This window comes from Epinephelus lanceolatus, chromosome 1, assembly GCF_041903045.1.
Source record: "Epinephelus lanceolatus isolate andai-2023 chromosome 1, ASM4190304v1, whole genome shotgun sequence".
Lineage (NCBI taxonomy): Eukaryota > Metazoa > Chordata > Actinopteri > Perciformes > Serranidae > Epinephelus > Epinephelus lanceolatus.
In genome coordinates, this window is record NC_135734.1 from 23,634,620 (window position 1) to 23,658,392 (window position 23,773).

General features: G+C 40.5%; 1 protein-coding gene and 1 long non-coding RNA gene across 2 annotated transcripts; both read left to right on the plus strand.

Annotated features, from left to right (window-relative positions):
* The first annotated feature begins 44 nt into the window (after nt 1-44).
* Nucleotides 45-5,039, plus strand: LOC117257416 (uncharacterized). The gene is made up of 3 exons (XR_013491532.1): nt 45-313; nt 1,669-1,757; nt 2,850-5,039. It is a non-coding gene; the product is annotated as an uncharacterized LOC117257416 (long non-coding RNA).
* A 1,728-nt stretch (nt 5,040-6,767) lies between these two features.
* Nucleotides 6,768-23,722, plus strand: trpc4apa (transient receptor potential cation channel, subfamily C, member 4 associated protein a). The gene is made up of 18 exons (XM_033626704.2): nt 6,768-6,916; nt 9,992-10,120; nt 10,249-10,365; nt 10,535-10,592; nt 10,731-10,786; nt 10,963-11,091; nt 12,901-13,102; nt 13,206-13,391; nt 13,483-13,625; nt 14,436-14,567; nt 14,667-14,725; nt 14,802-14,987; nt 15,169-15,259; nt 15,371-15,511; nt 15,653-15,764; nt 16,735-16,847; nt 17,011-17,217; nt 20,859-23,722. Exons 1-18 carry the CDS (start codon nt 6,791-6,793, stop codon nt 20,994-20,996), a joined length of 2,325 nt encoding a protein of 774 aa, XP_033482595.1. The 5' UTR covers nt 6,768-6,790; the 3' UTR covers nt 20,997-23,722.
* Nucleotides 23,723-23,773: the final 51 nt, after the last annotated feature.

Genomic DNA, 23,773 nt, shown 5'->3' on the forward strand with positions numbered 1-23,773 from the left:
GGGAGTCTATAGTGGGCGGAGCTTCCCTGTTTATCCAACCGGCCATGGCTGATATATCCAACCGGCCATGGCTGAAATATCCAACCGGCCATGGCTGATATATCCAACCGGCCATGGCTGATATAGCCAACCGGCCATGGCTGATATATCCAACCGGCCGGCTGAAATATCCGACTGATCATCGGGGCGGCTGGATATAAGTGCAGTCACTCCTGGACCAGAGGTGTGTTATCTTAAGAGAACAGCGACAGAGTTCACCGTGCTCCGATCTCCCCTCTGGCCTCGTTTTGCATTGATGAATGCCGGTAGTCGAGTAGGTTCCTCTCTCCCTTCGTCTTCTTGTACACATTAGACTCTACAACCAGGAAATGCTCATCCGCTGGCCAAGGACGAGACGTCACCACCAGCTGATTGGCTGCTGCTCCATTTTCTCTCGTTTTGTCCCCGGCTGTGTCCCGGCTCTGTATTGCTGTGTACTGCTTGGTGGCGCTGCTGTTCGGCTCGGGCTGGCTGTGGTTTGTCTGCCTTGCCGCTTTGGCTACAGCCAGCTTGGCCGCCCAGTGGACTGCAGACACTACCTGTTACCTGGGTTTAATTCCCTTATTTTAATCGTGTGATTGTGTGGAGTTACTCCCTTATCTTTGTTTATTTTGTTAACAAATTTGGATCAGTCCCCTTAACTTCCCATTTAATTTCAATAGTTGGTTTTGATTAATTTGATTTCTTTGTGTAACTTAGATATCTGTTTGGGGCAAGCGTTTTTGTTTCCTTACTTTGTTTATTCATCTTTTTGTTTTTGGGCAGTTATTTTTGTTTAGCTTGTTGTTGTCACCTGCCCATATTAACTCGGTTTGTATATTTTGTCTTATATTTTATGGGGCGTCGTTTGTAAAGTGGCTCACACTGATATTAACAGCAACATTTTGCTACATTTAGCTTAAAACAACGTTTAAAAAAGTGGTGTGAATTTTTTAAAGTCAATTTTTACCACATTTACAGCAATATTTTAAATATGTTAAATATAATGTCACAGTTAAATCTAAATATTAAATGTTAAACCTAAATGTTAAATCTAAATCTAAATTTTAAATGTTAAACCTAAACGTTAATCTAAATGTTAAATCTAAATCTAAATCTAAATGTTAAACTTAAATATTGAATCTAAATCTAAATGTTAAATGTTAAACCTAAATATTGAATCTAAATCTAAATGTTAAATCTAAATCTAAATCTAAATGTTAAATCCAAATGTGCTTGGAGAAACTAAATATTTAGCTAATATGCAAATCCACAATGCCAGTCGCCGGAAGTACCAAAATAAAAGCCCCGGTGGTCAGACTGTGATTATAGCATCAAATAACGGATTAAAACCAAACTAATCGGAGAAAATGAACACTTAAACATACATCAGCGTGATAAGAACTACCCAAAATGACAGAAACCATGTTTGGGGAAATTTTATTTGACTTGTACTAAGTTTTTGGTAATGTGGTAAAAAGTGACTTTAAAAAATTCACACCACTTTTTTAAACGTTTGAAGCTAAATGTGGCAAAATGTTGCTGTTAATTTCAGTGTGAGCCACTTTACAAACGGCAACCCATAATATTTTGGTTAACTAATATCTGCTGTAATTCCGTTTTGTTTTATTCCCTTTTCATTTGCTGCAGGCCGGTGGTGGTGGTACTGGTGACCTGGGTGGAGGTTTCCCCACTTCTGTGTGCTGTGTCTCCCCTGGGATCGTGGGTGATTTCATAAAGTATGTGTGTGACTGTCACGTGTGCCTGGGTGATTTACATATATATATTTTTTCAAATATTTTTATGTGTTGGATCTCCATCCCCTCACTAGCTCCTGTCCCACTAGTGGGCCTCAGCTCCTGACAAGGTCCCCTTTCTTCCATTCCGGTATGAATGGTGTTTTTGGGTTTTTTTTGGTTTTTAAAAGAACATATATACATTTTTTTGTAATTAAGTGTACTTTTTTTTTTTTTTTTTAAGATTTGGAACCACGTCTCTTGCCTCTGAGTAAAATGAACCTGTGTGTCTTACTAATAAAAATGGTAGCTAATACTTTGGGTGAAATGCCCAAAGTAGCGTTGTCAGGCAACCATATGAACATATATTAGATCATTGTATTTGTAAATCCCCCTACGCTCGCCACACAACCATGGCCGATCACGGCTCACGAACCCTCAGGAGGGTCCAAGGTTGTGTAGGAGAGGCTCAAGAGGGTCCGACTTTTTGGTCTCGACTGAAAGAACTTAAAGAGTTGAACATTTTCAACAAGGGTAACAGGAGATATTCACCCTAACTTGGTCACTTAAAGAATGATAAAATTTTAGGTCTGGGAATCTAGAGTGGGCGGTGCTACCCTATTTATCCAACCGTGGCTGTTATCCAACCGCAGCCGTTTTATCCAACCATGGCTGAATCATCCAACCATGGCCAACCATGGCTCACAAACCCTCAGGAGGGTCCAGGGTTGTGTAGGAGAGGCTGACGACTGTCTGACTCTTTGGTCTCGATTGAAAGAACTTCAAGAGTTGAAAATTCTCAACAAGAGCAATAGGAGATGTTCACCCTAGCTTGGTCACATACAGAATGATAAAATTTTAGGTCTGGGAGTCTAGAGTGGACAGAGCCACCCTATTTATCCAACCGTGGCTATTTTATCCAACCGTGGCTGAATCGTCCAACCGCAGCTGTTTTATCCAACCATGAGATGAATCAATGAGAGGGGAGGGGGGGGTTAAGGGTGAGCCTATGAGAACAGTGGGAGGTGGTTGGAGGTGTTAAGAAGTGGATAAAAATGGGTTGTTTTTAATTCTTTCATTCTACTTTGTACTCAGCATGGATCCAAAAATGTTGGAATCGGTTCGCGTGGACAACGCGGTTTCTAAACTGTTGGATGAAGAAGAAGAGATGAAGAGAGAGGAAGACTCGCCTGACAACTGGTCCTCATCAATGCTCAGTCAGACGCCTGTAATAATCTATCAAGACGCTACCGAGGTACCAGGCGCTTAGAGCTGCCTGATGTATCTGTGCCGTACCCAGATGCCGCCGTTAGGAACTCTGCATGAAGAATGGTCTCTACAACCATGGATGTCTGGATCCTGGGGTTATGTGTTCAAGTACGAGGTGGGCGAACTGTGTTTGTATCAGCTGGGTGATGGGGAAAGTCTGAGTCCCTCAACCAACATGACGGTGTTGACCACCGAGGATTGGGGAATGATGACGATGATGTTAAGGATGGCGATTCCTATGAATAACAAAGATGTGAATGCAGAGAAGCCTAATAAAGAGGGCACATCTGATAAAGAGAACGAGGATGTTGATGCGACGACGTCTGAGACAGGGTATTGTTCAGAGGAAGAGGAGGATAAGGAGGAGGAGGAGGAGGAGGAGGAGAAAGAGGAGAACCGGAAGAGAGTGCATAGTGAGAGTGAGAGTGAGAGTGAGAGTGAGAGTCCTCCTCAGGAAAAGCGTCCAAGAATGGGTATTCAGTTTGACGACAATGAGTTGTCTAAGATGAAAATCATCTTAGGGGCATTATGGCAATCCAGAACCACAGTCTCAGGCAAATGGATGACTCATGCCAGTCTGCGTTCAGAAAATTGGGAAGGGAAGAGCTCCGTCGACATTTTTGTTTTGGAGAAACTTAATCCTGACTGTGGGTTATTCCGCACTGACTTAGTCATACCTGCGACGGAATGGCTCGACAGGATGCTGGAGATAAGGGAGAGGATTTCAAACCTTTTCCAGAGCTGCCGCAACTGGAGAACATCGATGGTGGTGAGAACATTTCTAAACTTTTGAGCTTTTTTTTCCTCTGGGAAAAAAACAGAAAAAATTCCCACGCCTCCCTTCAGGGAAAAATCTCACAGTTTCAAACCATGCCTCCCCTCTGGGAAAAAAAACTCCCACTTCTAAGCCACACCTCCCTTCAGGTATTATCAAGAATGCAGTTGTTGCCAATGCAGTTTTTGAGATGCGCAGCACAAGATTGAAGTACTTCCTCAGTCCTCGTTCACTCTTCCCATCTTCTTCTTTTTCCAACTTCACCTATATCTGCTCAATGGACTCTATATTCCATACTCCATATGAGGAGCGGCTGACTTCTGACGAGGCCAAGGAGGACAAGTAGACAGTGCCCGAGGTACCCCCTTGTTCCGAGGAGGAGGAGGAGAAAATTGAGGAGGACAAAAATGAGGACAGTGTTGACGGACTGATGCCTGATTGGGCTGTTGATACCATAAAATCTTTCATTTATCATCTACTCAACCTGACTATTCGCAACTACTGCATCGATCAGTGCTATGGGTGTAAGATCAGTCATCCTAGACAGCATGAATGCTGGGAAGTGTTGGAGGACGATTTTTTTCCTGGAACACTATCACCGTTTGATGAAAAGACTCATAACCCCTCGCTTTATTCCTTCCATTTAGTGTCTGCTGATTAGCCACCACGTCCTCATGAACGATTTCAGAGTCCAGGTTGTGAAAGGGACTCTCCTGCATGAGTTGAGATCGGTCAAGAAAATCTACGCCACTCTCTCCGATGTGTACGAAAATCTGACTGGACAGGATCCTATGAAAATCAACCAGCTGCAGATCCTCGGTGACTGTTATACTGTAGCTTATTAAGACAAAATTAACGGATTTATTATTACCTTTGTGAATTATGATTTTGGAAAACAAACAAAAAATCCTGTAAAAAAACAAAACACAAAACAACATATAAGTTGTAAGGTTTTTTTTTTACCTTGTCAGAATATTCAGACTCTCTTAATATTGACTTTTTTAAATCATGTAATCAATTTGTAACCAGTTTTCTTGAGTTTGTAGGGGTTTTTTTTATTTTTAAAAAGTTTTTAATCATGTAATCAAATATATCCTGCTTTCTAGAGTTTGTAACTTAAAAAAAAAAATCAAAAAAACTTTAACCAAATGTATTTAACCAAATGTTTTTTAATCATGTAATCAGTTTGTAACTTCATTTCTTGAGGTTTTAACATAATGGCATATTCAGCCCCCACCCAAAATAGAATGTTTTTTAGTCATATATAGTTTATATATTCAACCAAATGTTTTCTTGAGTTTGTAACTTGTTGACATATTCAAACGAGTAAAAATGAAAAAATAAAAGTGTCTGTTTTATGTCTTTTTTAAAGGTTTAAAAATTAGCTCACACAGAGCATTAGAGCAGATGGTGTCTGAAGGTTTTAGAGTGGGCGGAGCTACCCTATTTATCCAACAGTTGCTAAATCGTCCAACTGCGTCTCTTTTATCCAATCATGGCTGAATCGTTCAACCATGGCTATTGTAATCCAACCATGGCTGATATATCTGACCATAGCTATTTTATCCAACCATGGCTGACCACGACTCACGAACCTTCAGGAGGGTCCAAGGTTGTGTAGGAGAGGCTCATGAGTATCTGACTTTTTGGTCTCGATTGAAAGAACAAGAGTAACAGGAGATGTTCACCCTAGATAGGTCACTTACAGAATGATAAAATTTTGGGTCTGGGAGTCTAGAGTGGGCGGAGCTACCCTATTTATCCAACTATGGCTGTTATCCAACCATGGCTGAATAGTCCAACCGCAACTGTGTTATCCAACCATAGTTGAATTGTCCAGTCGTGGCTATTGTAATCCAACCATGGCTGATTTATCCAACCATGGCCGAACATGGCTCACGAACCCTCAGGAGGGTCCAAGTTTGTGTAGGAGAGGCTTACGAGGGTACGATTTTTTGGTCTCAGTAAGGAAATGTTCACTCTAGCCAATCACTTACAGAATGATCAAATTTTTGGTCTCATCCTCTTGGGGGTCACGGGGGGCTGGGGGCAGGTGCCTATCCCAGCTGACACTGGGCGAGAGGCAGGGTGTCAGTGTTGCCAGGCTATCGCAAGGCTAGAGACAGACAATTTAGAGTCACCAATTAACCTATCCCCAACCTGCATGTCTTTGGAATGTGGGAGGAAGCTGGAGTACCTGGGAGAACATGCAGACTCCACACAGAGGGGCTCCCTCTTGGACTTGAACCAGGAACCCCCTTGCTGTGGGGCGACAGTGCTAACCACTACAGCACCATGCCGCCCCCAATTATTTCATTGCCTTTGGAGCCCCAAAATTTTAAAAAAAAATTCTATTATTATTATCTCTACCTGGCTGCCTGTCTGCCCTCTGGTACTTGGACTGATGAATTAAGACTTTCAGGTGCAAATAAAAAGATGACCACTTTATACTGTATTTCAACCACCCGGAAAAACACTGAGTCACCTATAGGTGGCCTTTTGTTTGCTGTTTAGCCATGGAAAAACTGACTTCCGCCACAAAGGGGAAAATACAGAGTTTTTTTGCTCTTTCTTTTCTTTTTTTTAATTTATTTTTTAAATAAAATTTGGGCACACTTAAATATTTTGAAAGTCGATTACCAAGATGTCTGCTGAGCACATACAGAGAGACTTTTGCAATTTATAAAGATAATGTCATATTATTCTGCATAATGGGTACTAGGTGTTGCGGTATTTCTTGAAAACAAACAAACAAACAAACAAAACAACAAAAAAACAAACAAACAATTTTTTTTTATATAATTTAAAAAATGTACCAAGACGGGTAGCAACACATTTGTACAAGACAAAATATCATATATAAATATCATTGAAGCCATTTGACAGTTGTAGAGTTGTGCTCCTCTGCCAGCAGATGCCGCTTAATTACCCACAATAATTCATCAAAGCCTTCCACTTCCTGCCCAACAGTTCAGTTCAGGAAGAAGAAATAATGGCGACGCTTCTGGGGTCCGAGTCCCCCTGTACTGCAGGAAAACGAAGAAATTGCCACAGCAATATCATCACAAAGTTCACGGCTAGTAAAATTACTGGCCAGGGTTTCAGTCGAGGGACACAGGTAAGAGAAACGATGCATGTTTGGATAGTAAAGACATCTGAAACTTGGTCGACTGAGACCAGGGACTTGCGCTGGGAATCTAGCCTGAAAACGAAGACGTTGTCCTGGAGACTTGTCTGGATATGTAGCCGCCGCTGTGACAGCTTTGTCTCCACAGCTAGCTACAACATTACGGGGCATTTTAAAAACGCAAACCTTAAATGTTGATGCCGTTTAGTTAAAGATAATATAATCTGTTCGCTGACGAGCATATAACGTTAGCATTACAACAAGTGTATGAAACAGCTCCGCTTCAAGTGGGTCTTTTGTTGTTAGCCTAACGTTAGCTTAGCATTATATGTCAGGATATCTACGATATAAAAACGCTGCGAACTGAATGTTTGACGGTGTGATGTTGATTTTATCAGACACTGAGGATGTCAGTGTTACTAAAGAGCCCGTAGTTCAATTTTGGAAACGCTTAAATCACGTAATCAACGGCTGTAAACGTTTGCTAATGTTAGCAAACGGGGTAATGTCAGCTAGCTAAGCCAGCTGAACAGCTCAGGTGATTACGTAACGACACACAAACCACAATAACTATCGTTTCCATAAATGGATGGACTACACCAGCTGTTAGGACGAGTTAACGTAAGCAAGTTTATTTTTATTTTCACGCAGGGAACGATGTATTGGCATACAGCGCTAGTTGACGTGAACTGTTTTGATTTTGATGGCTCTGTTTGCATATGAACGTCACACCTGCATTGACATTTTGACACATTCAGTCACTGTATCTTTGATTTCACTGTGTTCCTTACACTCCCGTGACTTGAGCCCTTAAATTGCACTGCTGATAAAGCCCATTATTCCTGTGCAGTCAGTGTCGTGCCTTTTACCTTCCTTGCTGACTTGCAGTTTTCAAGGTAGTGAGTCTCAGTGGTGAAATGTTAGTATGATGCAGACCGCCCTTAAATCTGAAAATATCCCTGATAACCGTGAAAATTAAAATTTGGCAAGTTTTCTAACACTGTTAAGAGTATTGAGACAGCTGCCGTTATTTGAGCAGTCAAAATACACTATTCTTTAGTCAGTGCTTTTTGATTTCCAGGAAGGTTTTCCAGGGAGTCAGCCATCCTTATTATGCCCAAAGCTGCTGCAAAGAGGTCAGGAACATTCCCCAAGAAGGGAATGCAATGCAGCACAGTTTGTTACTTAGAGAGGGAACCATTCGTGACACAAAATTAACGGTGCTAGTTTAATATAATATAGCCAACATATATATATACACAATAAACTAGATTAATACACAGTTTAACAGTTCATGGAAAGAGAGTTTGAAAGGAATATTTTACCCTCAGAATGACTGATAGATATTAGTCATGTCATGTTAAATTTAATTCGAGAAGAAAACTTGCACGCTTCCACAAAAAATGGCAAATTGGATTGATTGATTGATTGATTGATTGATTGATTGGGAACCACATGTAACAACAGCAAAAATGTATTAAAACATCAGTTTACAAACTCTCACACAACTTGTGCAGTATGATCCAAGTCTCATTTATCCTGTTGTATCGTCAGTAATTAAGTGTATTCTTGCTAAAATGTTAACATTTAAAACTGAAGTGGAAGTAAAACGTGTCTGTGCTCTCTTAAAAGCCAGACTCCAATATTTATGTTTTTTAGTGAAAACGCATGTGTTTGGGAAGCACTGAGCAACCAACTGGATAAATCAGACTTGTGCAAGAGTTTGTAAGCAGATGTTTTGATGTAGTTTTGCTGTTAAAAGCGTTCCTTAAGCGATCAACATATCAATATGTTCGCTGTTTTCCTTGGAGGCCTTTGTTTTCTTCATAAATTCAAGGTAACGCACCATGACTAATTGATTTTACAAATGGTAATTTTGTGAATGAAGTATTCCTTTAAAGTATGGAATCAGATTTTAGAGCTCATTGGGCTGCAGTGTTTGTCGACAATTTAAAAAGAAAAGGATAGTAGATGGATGGTAATGTTTAGGTTTGTTTTTGGAGCGAATTGCCTCTGATGCTTTAGCTATAGGGTGTCAGCATATGATTACATTTAATGTCTTAAATGAGAAGAGTTAGCCTATATTGAGACATTTGTGAGCTCCTTGTTTTGGCCATACTCATTTTCAGAGCTTTTAAAAGCATCTAAGTGCCAGTTGGGTGGGTGTTAAATGGTAATAGGAGAATTGGGCTTGTTTGCTGTTATCACACTGATCACCTACGTAGCAGAAATGAGCCCCAGCAATTTTTCATGCATATCTCAGAAGTCACACTGATGTCACAGCGTTTTATTTGTAAGATGGTTTCAACAGTGAGTATTGCTGTCACAACCAGACAGACATGTGTGCATGCATTCATTACTTCTAATGTTAACAAATACACTGGGTACGTATAGAAATTACCCTCCATGACCTTTCTAAAAAACACAGTTCAGAATTCCCCTCTTTATGTTTTTTGTGACTGAGAGCACCTCAACACAGCACACCTATGCTTACGTCACTGTTCTGGCATCCAGTATGCTGTAGGGTCAAATTTCCTGCAACACCTTATGGCCTTGGTCCACAGGCACCCACTGACTATGAGCCAGGCCAGGATTCTCTTGTCCTACAGTTCCAGTTATTACAGGGATAAAATCAAAATCTGCTAAAGTTGGTTTCTGTTCTCCTTCTTGCAGTAGTCTGCTATATGAGCCAAGGCTTGGCTTAACAATAATCTAATTTAAAAGAAGATGTAAAACCTTCCTTTTCTCAAGGACATTTTGTTTGTGTTCAAAGTCGTACACTTGTTTTCCAGGAAGGAAGGTTGTCAGAGACTGGGTTTCACATATAATATGTTAAATATTTACATTTGATTGATCACATATGCAAACATTTTATAGATTACATGCCCTTTTTTTACTCTAAATCACACAGTGCTTTCCTCTTTATGAAACCTTTTATTAAAGCATAAATAACGTACATTTTTCTCAAATGTGGATGTTTTAAACCCCTTCTGAATCCTAAATAACCATGCATATTTCACTGTGCACATTGCACTACTTAGAGTTGCCTGTGTTTATATGTCTTAGCTCCCAGGAGGCCTGCTCCAGGAGAGAGATAAACGAGCCAAGTGGCATGGCATCCCTACTCTGTTGCAGAGGCTCTACGAGAGCAGCCATCCCAACAGTGACCTCTCCCATGCTCACAGCTTTCTTAAGGTAGGCACACAGCACCGGTCCATTCATCAATGAGGCTGTGGTGTTAATGTATTTAGCAACTCATCACTGAATGTTTTACTTTAAAGCCAAAGCAATGTAAATTACTTGTGAACAATGTATTTTGTCAGGTATTATCATCCCAGCTCTCCATGGAGGCTATGTCTTTTGTTACCGAGGACAGGAAGACCGCTCAGGAATCCACCTTCCCCAACACGTACACCTTTGACCTCTTTGGTGGAGTCGATGTAAGTTTGACATTTCTTGTGCTTGAAGCATTCTAATGATTGGGCTCAAAGACAGTGATGCTTGTTATCTCTGGATAATCAGTTGTCTTGTGTAGCACAACTCAGAGACGGAGACATTGCAGATGTAAAAACATTAATTTTGAACACTCATTTTTCTGTTTCCCTGAAGCTGCTTGTGGAGATCTTGATGAGACCCACATTAACTATGCAGAAGAAAAAACCCAATAGTAAGTTGTGACATTGCATATGTGAATATGTCCGCTTTCATTTGGAAGTTAACACGTTGTACATGATGATAAGTAATTTCAAATTGATGATTTGCTCTGGCAATTAGAGTGTTAAACATCCGTGTTTCTGCTCCACAGTGAATGATGACCTGGTCAAAGACTGCCTTAGTGTTCTATACAACTGTTGTATATGTGTAAGTATCTCATTACATTTTGTGCATACCAGAGTAACTCAAAGTTGCATCATGCATTGCTCAATTTAGTGCATGTGTTTTAACTCAGTGTTTTCCTTGAAGGTGGTTTGTGTCTCAAAACAGGATGAGCACACATGGTTTAACAAAAGCGCAAATTTTCTTCTTTCAATTTATAGACGGAGGGGGTCACAAAGAGCCTGGCAGCGAGGGATGACTTTGTTCTGTTTCTGTTCACCCTGATGACAAATAAGAAGACTTTCCTACAGACCGCTACCCTAATTGAAGATATTCTTGGAGTTAAAAAGGTCAGAGTTCTAGTTTTAATAAATCCTCATCACATAAACATTGTTCATGCCCCCCCAGAGTGAAAAGGCCTATCAAGTCACTTTGTGATTATGCAGTGACAAGTTTGGCAAGTCAGCAATCCTCTCACAACTTACGTTTCATGTGCCCCTTTTTCTCTCAAGTCAGTCAAATTTAATAATTAATCTTAATTTTTCTGTGAAAATAATATCCTTTTCAAATTTTTCCTCTGCGGATACATTTGTATTGTTATCTGCTGGCTCTGTTGTCCATGTACAGACACCTCTAATGCCAGAACGATTGTGCCTTGCAGAGCTGCTAACACCCAAATGTTGCACCCGTGCCTTAATTTTAGAATCATGCTGTGCTCCATTTGAAATTATTCCTCAATATTTTAAAGCACATATCACTGTCTTTGCTTAGCTCTGTGCAGTGAGTGTTTTGTAATTTCCCAGATTACTCGGCAAACGCTGTGTACTCTGCAGTCTTTTTACTTTTTTTTTTTTTAACCCAGATGCGTTATATGTGTGTGTTATTAAATCCACTTAATGTTAAAATAATTCTACTCTTTCAAGGTGTTGTGGTACCTACATGTGGAGGGTTCGTAGGCACTCCTAGTGTATCTTGTTCATCTCCTCAAATATTAAAATGACTTAATTGTCTTAAGCCACCTAAATTTTCCCGTACATTGAAGATTGCAAAAATATAGTTGCTTTGTGTTTTCACCTTCACATTTCTGGTCCTGGTAGTGTTAACAGGTGATGATAACAATGAGGAGCAGATTGACAAAAGCGTGTCCTCTTCTTTTTAGTAATTATTGCAGATAGATTAATATTTTGATTTTTCTTTTCAAAGGTATTTCCAGTGCAAACCACCTCCCCTCTGTATGTCACAAAGAGAATGTCAGTAGAAATATTTGGGGCAGAGATGGTTTTACATTTGACATTTTAGATTCATTTTGACTAACCTCTGCAACACCATGACAGGAATGTAATTCTTTATAGAATTGACCCAACAACTGTGATGTTAGGCTAATGACAACTGTCACTTCTGGGTAGACAACTGGCAGTGGATTAAATTGTGGAGATATGTGAAATCAGCAAACTTGTTTATTTCTGTTGTTATTTTCAGCTGTAACTATATCGTTCAAAGATAAATAGTTAAATGTGGTGGTCTGACATATCTGACATTTGTGCTGTGCTCATTTTGTGTACTGCGTTGCTTTGCTAAACCAAATCTACTGGCAAGGAAGCCAAGCAATGCACTGCTGTTGATGGCGGCCACAGCAAAACATATTTTAATTGTATGCTACAATTGGAGTATTTTCCCTCTTGTCCTTAAACACTAATCGACGCAGTGGTGAACCAGCCGTACCTGTGTTCTGCAAAGTAAGATTACTGTTTTTGTGACGCAAGGATTTTCTACCCGGAAGTTACTGTATCAAACATAGTGGCTTTTTGGGTTGCATTGGTAATCCTTTTTGTAGCAATGAAGAATTATAAGTATAAAACTTTCATGTCCTCTTCTGTTTTAAGGACCCTGTTCCAGTATTACAGTGTTGTTTTCTCTCCTTTTAAGGTTTAGTAGTATGTATAGGCATACCTTGCATGGAATATGTTATCAGGCCGAAGGAAGAAATCTTGATCACTACAGATCAAAACATCAAAGGGAATACAGCCTGGCAAAAATTATAATAAACCATTGCTGCAGTAATGTAGTGTGAAACATACAGGACACAATTTATCTTTTATCTATTACCATTTTTTTGTTGCTTTCAGTTTGATAGCAGTTCATATGTTTGCATTTTCCAGGAGATGATCCAGTTAGAGGGCATCCCCAACCTGTCAGGCCTGGTCCAAAGCTTTGACCAACAACAGTTAGCCAACTTCTGCCGCATCCTGTCTGTCACCATCTCAGAACCCGATGTAGGAAATGACGACAAGCACACCCTGCTGGCTAAAAATGCACAGCAGAAACGCAATGCTAGCCCCTCACGGGCAGAGGTCAACCAGGGTAGGTGTCTTTAGACTACAGAGGTCAATTTGTAATGTATTTTGTGCCTTTGCAAAAGAACGGATCAGTAATTTGTGAACTATCAATGCTGTTTCTCTAATAGTAACCCTGCTGAACATCCCTGGCTTCATTGAGCGGCTGTGTAAACTGGCCACTAGAAAGGTGTCTGAGGCCACAGGAGCTAACTTCCTGCAGGAGCTGGAGGACTGGTACACATGGCTGGACAATGCTCTGGTCCTGGACGCCCTCATGCAGATGGCTACAGAGGAGGCTGAACAAAGCAGTACAGGTGAGGCAACAGTTAGCTGTGCTGCTGGCTCTTCACACTGCTTAAATCTTGTGAACTTTGTTTGAAATATTTTTTCCCCTCTCATCTCCAGAGTCATCAGATGAGAGCTCCCTGGCCACCAGCCCTCTGAGACATCGACTGCCCCAGTCCATGAAGATTGTCCACGAGATCATGTATAAAGTGGAAGTGCTTTATGTACTTTGTGTCCTTCTTATGGGTCGACAGAGGAACCAGGTACTTAAGGGCACACATCTCTTTCCTCCCTAAGTTTTAAGCTGAGTGCTCTAATCAGAGCTAAAAGGACAGTTTATCCCAAATTTAAAAATTCATATAGTTCCTCTTACCTGTATTGCTATTAATCAGTCTAGATTCTTCTGGTGTGAGTTGCAGAGTGTTGGAAATATTGTCTGTAGAGTTTTATGTAGGAACTATTTTCTTTCTACCAAGCTACACCCACCAACTCTATCACCGCACATGAAGCGTGCATCTACTCATGGACAAGAGGCTCGTGCTTGTGACAGTGCGAGACGTAAACGTTTATGATGCCCTCCTCAGCTGAGCTGTAATGTTGGCTGGCTAAGTGGTGCTAGGTAACAAGCAGCAGAGCCACACCTCTGCATGGAGATTCGGTTGGTGAGTGTAGTTCGGCAGACAGAAAATAGTTCCTACATGAAACTGCTCACAACACCTTACATCTTGAGTAACCAGGTCATGATTTCTGGAATGAGAAATTGCTGTTGAGTTTGTCAGAGGTACCTTTTTGGCACTTTGAGCACAATAAGCTGAGTGCCATCTAGTTCCATTATATTCCAGAAAAGGCAGAGATCTCTACGGTCAATATCCTCAACACTCTGCAACTCACACCAAAACAATGTAGATTGATAAAAACCACCACAGGACAGACAAAAAAAGTATTTTTGATTATGGGGCAAACAGTCCCTTTTTAACAGCACACATCTGTTTGGGATTGAAACTGGAGTGTTTGGTCTAAACAGAGTTCTACGATACATATTTCAATGAGCCCTTTATGATGTCTCTGCACAGGTTCACAAGATGTTGGCCGAGTTTCGTCTTATCCCAGGGCTCAATAACCTCTTTGACAAGCTGATCTGGAGGAAATACACTGCCTCAAATCACGTCGTCCATGGCCAGAATGAGAACTGCGACTGTAGTCCAGTATGAACTTTCAACACTTTTGTTGGACACTGGGCTCTGGGAAATTACATAAAAATGTTTCCAAGTTTAACATTAACTCTCTTTATTTGCCTTGTGCAGGAAATATCCTTCAAAATCCAGTTCTTGCGGCTCCTTCAAAGTTTCAGTGATCATCATGAGTAAGTGAATCACCTTGTGGCTGAATTCTCCTTTCAAATTATGTTTGTTTTTTAATATGTTTTACCTGTCTTTCAGGAACAAATACCTCCTGCTGAATAGCCAGGAGCTAAATGAACTTAGTGCCATATCCATGAAGGCTAACATCCCTGAGGTTGAAGCATTGGTCAACACAGACAGAAGCCTAGTGTGCGATGGGAAGAAGGGCCTCCTCACACGTCTCCTCACCGTCATGAAGAGGGAGCCTCCAGACTCATCATTCAGGTCAGCATCACGTAGGCCAAAGATTAAGATGCAGGAGATAAAGATGCAGATTTTGTCAAACGTCTTCAAAGAGTCCCCATATTGAGCACCAGGCACTCTGCTATTTATGAAAGGATTTGTCTCTCTAGTTATGCTTTTTATAGCTTTGCTGAAGTTTTCTGTTTTGTTTTTTTTTGTGTAGATTCTGGCAGGCAAGGGCAGTGGAAAGTTTTCTTAGAGGAGCCACCTCCTATGCAGACCAAATGTTTCTCCTCAAGAGGGGACTACTAGAGGTAAAACTACAACCACAGATTGCTTTTCTCATCATCCATGAAGATGATCCACATTGCACAGATCTGTCTTTGCTGAATGGCTTCTCACACTCTGCTTCCATTGCTCGACAGCACATCCTGTTTTGCATCATAGACAGTGGCTGCACATCTCGAGATGTCCTGCAGAGCTACTTTGATCTGCTTGGAGAGCTCATGAAGTTCAACATTGATGCCTTCAAAAGATTCAACAAATATGTCAACACTCCAGAGAAGGTATAATTGCACACTTTATATGCTTTACAAAAATGAGATGTATATGTTGGCCCAACAAAATTAAATTAAACAGACATTTCTCAGCTTGTGTGGTGGATGAAAAAGTGTGTCTAAAGGGCTCATTTGATATCTCCTCTGTAGTTTCAGACTTTCCTGACGCAGATCAACAGTTCTCTGGTGGACTCTAACATGCTGGTGCGCTGCATCGTCCTTTCATTGGACCGCTTTGAGAGCCAGACTGAAGATGTCAAAGGTAAACTGGGATGGAAAGTTTACGCATAAAAACTAGTTGATGAGATAATGTTTAAAAGAGAAGTTAGTGAAATCATTTTTTATTTTGGATTGATTTTTGACCAGTTAGATTTAGGCGTTTTTCCTGCACTTGTTGCTGATTTGACAGACTGTAAAATGTGAAATAAAGAGTAAAATAGAAATAAAAATCATGAAAAACAGTTGTTAAGTAGTGACTGGGTAATTGACAAATATTTATCCAGTCTTAGAAAAATCTGAAAACACTTTTTATGTGTTTATAGCTTTGTGCATATTAATAGAATTAACATTTCTTTTTTTTTTTTTATCATTTTCAGCATCACCTCAGTGTCTTAGATAACCGTTAGTGACTTTAGCTATTCGCTCAGTGTAGCACCAACGTTAGCCTGATTTTTCAGAGTTTAGCTAACATAAGGTCACTATGCGTCTTTTGACACTTGGTACTTGGAGGAGCTTCCAAAAATAAAGTGACTAATGTACACCGTCTTGCAAAAGCGAGCAGTAAAGCTCTGATCTCTGATATTTGAAATATATGTGTATACAGCTAGGCTAGCCGACCTGCTAACCTCACTGTATAAAGAAACTGAAGTGATTTATAGAAATGATCAAGAACACTACACACAAAAATATACCGTAAATACTATTTCCAATATGTGCAACGCTAACTGTGAAAAGTCCCTAGCTTAAGGATGAAAGAGCACTGTGATCACTTAGGTTGGAGGTGAAGGTAATGTTACCACAGAGTTGACAGGAAATAAACAGACGTGCTGCTCATAAAATGATTATGTCACACTACATTGCGTTAGTAGAGAATAGTATTTTCAGATCATTTTCTATTTGCTGACCACACTGGAAAAACCAAAACAGTTGAAAAATACTTCCGTTTTCTGTGTAAAGATCACAAACAGGTGGAGGTGCTCGTCCTATTGAATATTTTTCTGTATTTTCCCCAGTGGTTGAGGTACTTTCTGAATGCTGCCTGCTGTCCTACATGGCCAGAGTTGAGAACAGGCTGTCCTTCCTCTTTCGACTGATCAACATCATCAACGTACAGACACTCACACAGGTCTTGTTTCATTTTCACTTTGTCACATGTATTCAGAGAAACTCACATTTCAAGAATAAGGAAGTATTTGACTCACAGATTTAAACAAAATAAGTTGAAGTCTATTTCTTAACTTGAAGTAACGTCTGCTATCTGCTACCATCCCATCCCATTTTTCCTGCAGGAGAACGTGAGCTGTTTAAACACCAGTTTGGTGATCTTGATGCTGGCCAGAAGAAAGGCTAAACTGCCCTTCTACCTCAATGCCCTGCGGGAGAAGGAGTATGCTGAGAAGTACCCAGGCTGCCTGCTCAACAACTTCCACAACCTACTGCGCTTCTGGCAGCGTCACTACCTCAACAAGGACAAAGACAGCACCTGTCTGGAGAACGTGAGTAGCTCTATCTTAACTGTGCCACAATATGCACAGGCAGCGTACCCACAAGTGTCTACTGTTTACACTCAGTCATTTGTCTGTCACACATTCAAAACATTCTTACAGAGAAACCCCATGTATGCATGCTGGGAAAACAAAGACTTTAAGTATGCTGCTTCACAGTCATGTGTGTTGTAGGGTCGAAACACGGAGCTTGTACAACTAGTTTTAGACCTCCATTTTGGCTAAAGTGGAGAAAAATTCCAAGAGAGATGATATTTAAAAAAAAGCAGCTGAGTTGTGTTCTGTATAGATAAGATGTGCATGTTTGGAAATGTGTAGACTGTTGTAGGTTAAACACCCTGTCCACTGCAGGAAATATTTGAAGAACTTTGGGAATGCTGTCCTTTTGCACTAACAGAAACTGGTTGTGACTTTGGTTCCTTGGCCATCGCTTATTTCTCAAAAGCCCTATTCGGACGGGATTAGTTTTACATAGGTACGTGGGATAAAGTAATAATTACCAGAGATTTTAGTCCTGTCCAAATGTGCCATTTCAGTAATCTTTACCACACAATGTCAGTAAAGTAAAGTACCGCGACTTTTACCTTCTGTAAAAGGGTCCCGGACAATTACCTAAGGTAATATTAATCCCGTGCGAATAGACCAGCAGTAAGTATGTGTGTAGATATTTCGTCATATCCTGTTTACATGTTGTTTTTCGCGGATTTTCAAGCATGGAGGCTCTTGAAGAAGCACTCAGTTTTGCACTTCATAGTCGGACAAGTCCGTGTGAAACCTCAGGTACTGTGGGCCTACGACGAACACGATTCAAGTGTGTTCGAGTGTGGTGCGCGCAGAAAGCAACATCATACGTACATGACGACAGGAGGGGACGGCGGCGCGTGAATGGATTTACCCCTCCCACTTGTGGTAGTTTTACTGATATTTCTTATCCCGTGCGAATTGGCCATTAATATTACCGACGTCCTGTGGTAAAGTGACATTACCCCATGTGCCCATGTAAAACTAATCCCGTCCAAATAGTGCTAAAAACAAATTTCCTTCTCACTACTCAACATTGCTAATTGGTCAACACAATCATTAAGTATCTTCTTAAAGGTCCATTCTTAAAGCAGTTGCAAGTGTTAAAGCAGAGTGGAGATTCCAAAAAATGATCATATATCTTAATCACATCTATCTTATTTCTCCCAATTTTCCATATCATCTTAACTTCTTGAGGTTATGCAGACAGGAAGTAGTTTTCAGACTTTGTGTTACCACTTTCATTTATGATTGTTTTCAGGTCTGTTTGGTGAAAAATTGCCCTCATTCTTGGTTTTGCTTTTAAGTGTTGTACTGCACCCTCATGGTGGTGGGCGTGATGCTGCAGTATTGTATGCACTGATAACAACTCACTGGGTGACCACAACTAAATACTCATATTGACTCATACTGTATTGATAAGGTGGATGCACACAGTAAACATAAAATAGGACTCGAAAGACAAACATGTAAATGTATTTCACTTCTCATGGAACAGGGCTGCGTGACATTCTCAAAACAAACATGACAGGCTGAAGTGATTAGAGCAGAGCAGAGGTTTAGTGTCGCCTGCGCACTCAGGATCAAGGAAATAGAATATTTGCAGTTCACATTAACCGGTTGAATCATTTGTTTAGTGCATAAAGATCCAATCATCACTAATGTTATGCTGGAGAGCCAATAGAAATGAAAGGAATTGTCAGAATTGTCATACTGAAATGTAAGGTATGTTGATTGATTCACGACATCAACTCATGCATTGAGTAACATGCAAGAAAACATTCCACCTCAAAAGTTGCCAGTAGTTGCAGGTGGTAACCTTTGAGCAGCACAGTGAATTTAAAAAAAAAATGCAGTCTATAACTAACTGTAAACTAGTAAAGATGAAGAGGCAGCAAAACATCCTTTCATTTTATAGTTCTAGTTGATTAATGTATATAAACGTGTCGCTGTAGGAAAAGTGGTTACAGTCAGCCGTAGTTCTTGTCGAGCAGCTGTGTTGATTCTTTATTGACAGTCAACAGGCAGCAGTGTTTCTAACTTCACCTTTTAGTATTGGATCAGTGTGCTAGGGACCTCAACAGAGGAGAGACCTAAAAACAGGACAGAATGGTGGTTCAGTTGTCAAACTGGCTGTCGGCATTTCCTAGTGGTGAGGTTTCATACTTTGTACTTGTTAGCTTTGCGTTACAGCTGCATTCATTAATATTTTTATATTAACAATGGGGTCAAAGGACTACGTGACAAAGAGACAGAGTTCTCACCAAGTCTTCTGTTCCCTTAAGCTCTGCAGTTATAGCCCGCAATTTATTTATTTTTTTTCACTCTCACTGCTCTCATCAGTGTTCTTTCCAGCTGCAGACGGCAGATGTTTACAGAGTGGAAGCTCTGCGTAATCCACTGTACACTACTGGCCCAGCACCAGACAGCAGACAGATAAAGTTAATGAACATAGTGGAGTGTTTAGCAGCTTAAGAGCCAGATACTTTTCTCAAGAGTTGGTTAAGATCAAAATATTCACCAGGTGGACAAAAACATGACTCCATATCAACGCTATATTGCTCCTCAGCAGCTGGATTTATAACTAGACAACTGTTTACAAACGGGTTAGCTGTAACCACTTAATGAAATATCAGTGTTGTGTATTTGCTTGTTCTGCTGCCCCCAAGTGGCCAAAAATGCATGTCATGGCTGCCTCAACATTAACAGTGTTTCAGAATGTTTTCACAAGTATATACACAAGACAAAAGCTGAAGATGTGGCTTTTGTAAACACAAGGTTTTAATCTCTTTGATGTATCCTCATTTACCGTATTAACTGATGGGGAAATTATCAGCTAAATATACATAAAAGAGTTTGTGCTGATCCAGTAGTGCTGCAGGGACGATGTTTATTTGTAGGCCAACATGGAAGTTAGTGTCACCATAGTTCCTTTGACAAAGAGCCAATGTGATTTTTTTTTTTTGATTGGATTTTAGATTATTGTAAAAAAAACAAAAAAAAGGGTCCATGGCAAGAAAAATTACACTTGCACGTTTTGTTCAGCAAGATAATCTTCACAAATGAACGCCACTTTAATGATTTTTCAAGTGTTAATGCAATTGCCAGAAGTAAGAATCTAACGGTTGCCTATAAAGGAACTACACCTGGGTCACATGACTTCAACACTGCCACAGCAACGAGGCTGTAAAGCCATGTTCTGCATGATGACACTCTGTTGTCTCATTTAGCCACTTATAAGTAGGGTATCAGTAGACGAACGTAATGTCGTAGAACAAAACATGAAGGTTTCTTAAGCTTGTGTTAAACACAGACCTTATTCCAAGCATTTAACCAAAAACCCTTTGACTTCAAGACGAGGGAACTGGGAGTGCTAAAATGCTAACTCATTTCTGGGATTTGGGAATCATTCCTGCACCACTCCATAGACATCCAGAACTACAGCTGAGCCAGGCTGATTTCTCTGTTGAGCCTCCAAACTCTAGACAAAAAGGCTAACTTGACAGCTAATTGCATCTACTAATCACTACCACATACTGTGGTTAGCTTGCAAACACTAAGTCAAAGGGATTTTTATTGTTCTAAATCCTGTCTGGTCTCCCTCCTCTCAGAGCTCCTGTATCCCCTTCAGCTACTGGAAGGAGACGGTGTCAGTGCTGCTGGGCTCAGACAGGACTTCTCTGTGTGCCATTACAAGCTACATTGATGAGCCCTTCATGGATCTGGACAGAGACCTGCTGGAAGATTGACCTCCAGCGTGTGCACTCAGTGTGCAGGGGGTGGGACAGGGTGGAGGGTCACAGGGAGCATGGACACCTAAAGCTGGTGATGACTCCACTGAGCTGAGCCATCCAGGCGCTTCATGACTGCGTTCTGGATGTAAAGACTCACCTGTTAGCTGTCTGTACCTTTGCATTGAGGCCATCGTCACGGTTGTGATGGGACATAAATTTGCCTGGCTATCATCTTGTCACTAAGTTACCGTCCTCTTCTTCAAAGAAAAGGGAGGGGGACCTGTTTGCCCACCCCAAATTGCCCACATCATTTAACAGACAATGAAAGGACCTTGTGAAATGACACCTGCATTGGTTGTTTGCTTTAGGTGAAATTCAAATAGAGCCTTTTATATAACCTATACAAAATTCTATGAAAAAAATATGTATGATTCAACAAAGTATATGTTAGAAAAAGAGTCTTTTCACGTGGACTTGGTTTGGAAATGGCCACAGATTGAACCGTTGTGCAGGTCAGTGGTGCGTCACAGGGCTGCCAGGAGTCAGCAGCCTCACTCTCCACTACCTACACACTCTGTGATGACTCCACGTCCCTCCACTGCCTGACCTGCGTTGGGAAACTGGTGATGTTGGAGTTTTTGCAGGGGTCTTCTCAACGAACAGCATTTTCATTTAACCCGTCTGTGGGTCTATTTTATTAGGTGGCTATTGTCGATCGGTGCTTTCTGGCTCTACTCAGCACATTTAGGTAGCTTGTGAGCCGGCTGACATGTTTCACAAATCACACGGGGCTCCTCTCACCTAAAACCATCCACACTCTGTCGTGGCTTCAGAAGCCTCACCCAGGGACTCGTTTTCTTTACCAGGTTTTTTTTTTTTTTTTTTGGTTGATTTACTTTTTGTCTTGTTGAAAACAATGGCTTTTAGCTCTGGATAAACTGTAGAATAAAACATTGCACAGATTAAATTGTTTTTATTGTTTATTATATTTTAACACATTTGTTGATTAAAAACGTTTTTCATTTTGTAACAGAATTTGTATCCATGTTGTGACAGATGCTTTGGGAAGAGAATAAACTATGCAGGCGCTAGTGTTAAGAAACCACTTTCATTGTTCCAGTCCACGCAGCATTGATGTGAATTAGCTTTCTGCCCAGCGTCATTAGCATCGAGTGGAAGGTATACCACGATGTGCGGTCTCTCAAAATCTCTGACTACATGCTGAGAATGACAATCTTTCTGTGACGACTTTTTGCATGACACCACTCGATCTTTAGTTTGGATAAAGATGAAGCAGTGGGCATGTTGACGATGTGTCCACAGCCTGAATGTGCAGCCCTTTAGTGGGAATGGAAGGAGCGGAGATGAATAGATATTCGTTATCTCAAATTAAACAGCCCCAGCCCTGAGATAAGTACAAATGGATGAGCTACCTCATATTTTATCCTGACACAGATCAAACCACTCCTAACGACAAGTGTACAGTTTTACTCCCAGCATGTCATGACTCATAATACATGTTCATGTGAATGTATAAGGGCATTTCTACAGTTGGCCCCTGATGCCATGAGTTACTAGTGCTATGCCGCCTTTTGGGATGCAAACACAAACGTCCTTTACACTTTGAAAGCCTTTTATTTGCTTTAAAGCTAATTAACCAGAAATGTTTCCTCTTTTTCTAGCTTTCATTCAGCATGTCTTAAATCTCTTGATGGGTGTTGCACATACCTTGAATTAGTTCATCTTTTGTGCTTTGCAGTGAAGTTAACACACTTTACAAGTGCTTCTCTCTTATAAACTCTCAGTTTCTTTGCTGGATGGATGCCCGAGATAATTGCTACAACAAAATGTGATTTGACACAGGGTACTGACTGTGTGTTATCATTGATCCAGATCTCTTCTCGCCACTCCAGTCATTCACCATGGAAGTCAACTATCGGCATAAAAACATGAATGTTGTGAGTGCTCTTCTGGAGCGCCTATATAAACAATCTCTGACTTCTGTAGCTTTGTGATCTGAATTTTCAGAGAGAGTGATCCCTCTGTATGATGCACAAGAGAAATGGTTCTTAATGCTGTATGTGGTGTGATGCTCCTAGTAGGCCTTAGCTTTCAGTCATTAGTTTGTATAGAAATGGTGAAATGTTATCCCCTTGGCCAAGAACATGCTGCACAGTGTTAAACATAACACTACTTGGTTTTTATTTTAGATCCCTTTTGACTTTTATTAGCTGGAGATTTATGTAACGTTTGGCATGATGAGGATATTCTTAGATATATTTTGCAGCCTGTCCTAAACTCACACTCAGATCTCAGACCATGTGGTGCTTTTTTCGATCAGATATGATTGTCTCACCTCACCATGATCGACAGCATCTGTGGTGTGTATCGAAAGGAACAACCTTGAGATGCTGACAGTGGATAATATTCATGGTGTAAAATTAAAATCCATTTTAGATAACGACCCATGTTTTTCTTATGTGTTGGCATTAAAAAGATGCATAAAATCTCACATGGTAGTGTTAAAAATTCACCTCTGCACACTCCAGTCTTAATCTTTCTAACCCTGTTTGACCTTCAAACAAACAGAGAAAAGATTCATGTTTTAGTTTCTACTATAACAACTTCTGTAACCAACATTCACCCACATGTTCCTTCTCTAATGCTGGTATTGAACTTCATTTTCTTTATTTAACAGCTGTTTGTCAAATGAATAATATAATAAATTTTCTTTAGACCTCTTTTGTGGGATTTCTATCTTTATCACATATTCACACTGAAAAAACAAATCA

Bases quoted from the DNA above. Each gene is read 5' to 3' on its own strand.
- trpc4apa (XM_033626704.2), top strand. From the start codon at position 6,791: ATGGCGACGCTTCTGGGGTCCGAGTCCCCCTGTACTGCAGGAAAACGA. The intron at 13,626-14,435 runs GTACTTAAGGGC...GTCTCTGCACAG, and splicing joins TGGGTCGACAGAGGAACCAG to GTTCACAAGATGTTGGCCGA. The intron at 14,726-14,801 runs GTAAGTGAATCA...CCTGTCTTTCAG, and splicing joins AGTTTCAGTGATCATCATGA to GAACAAATACCTCCTGCTGA.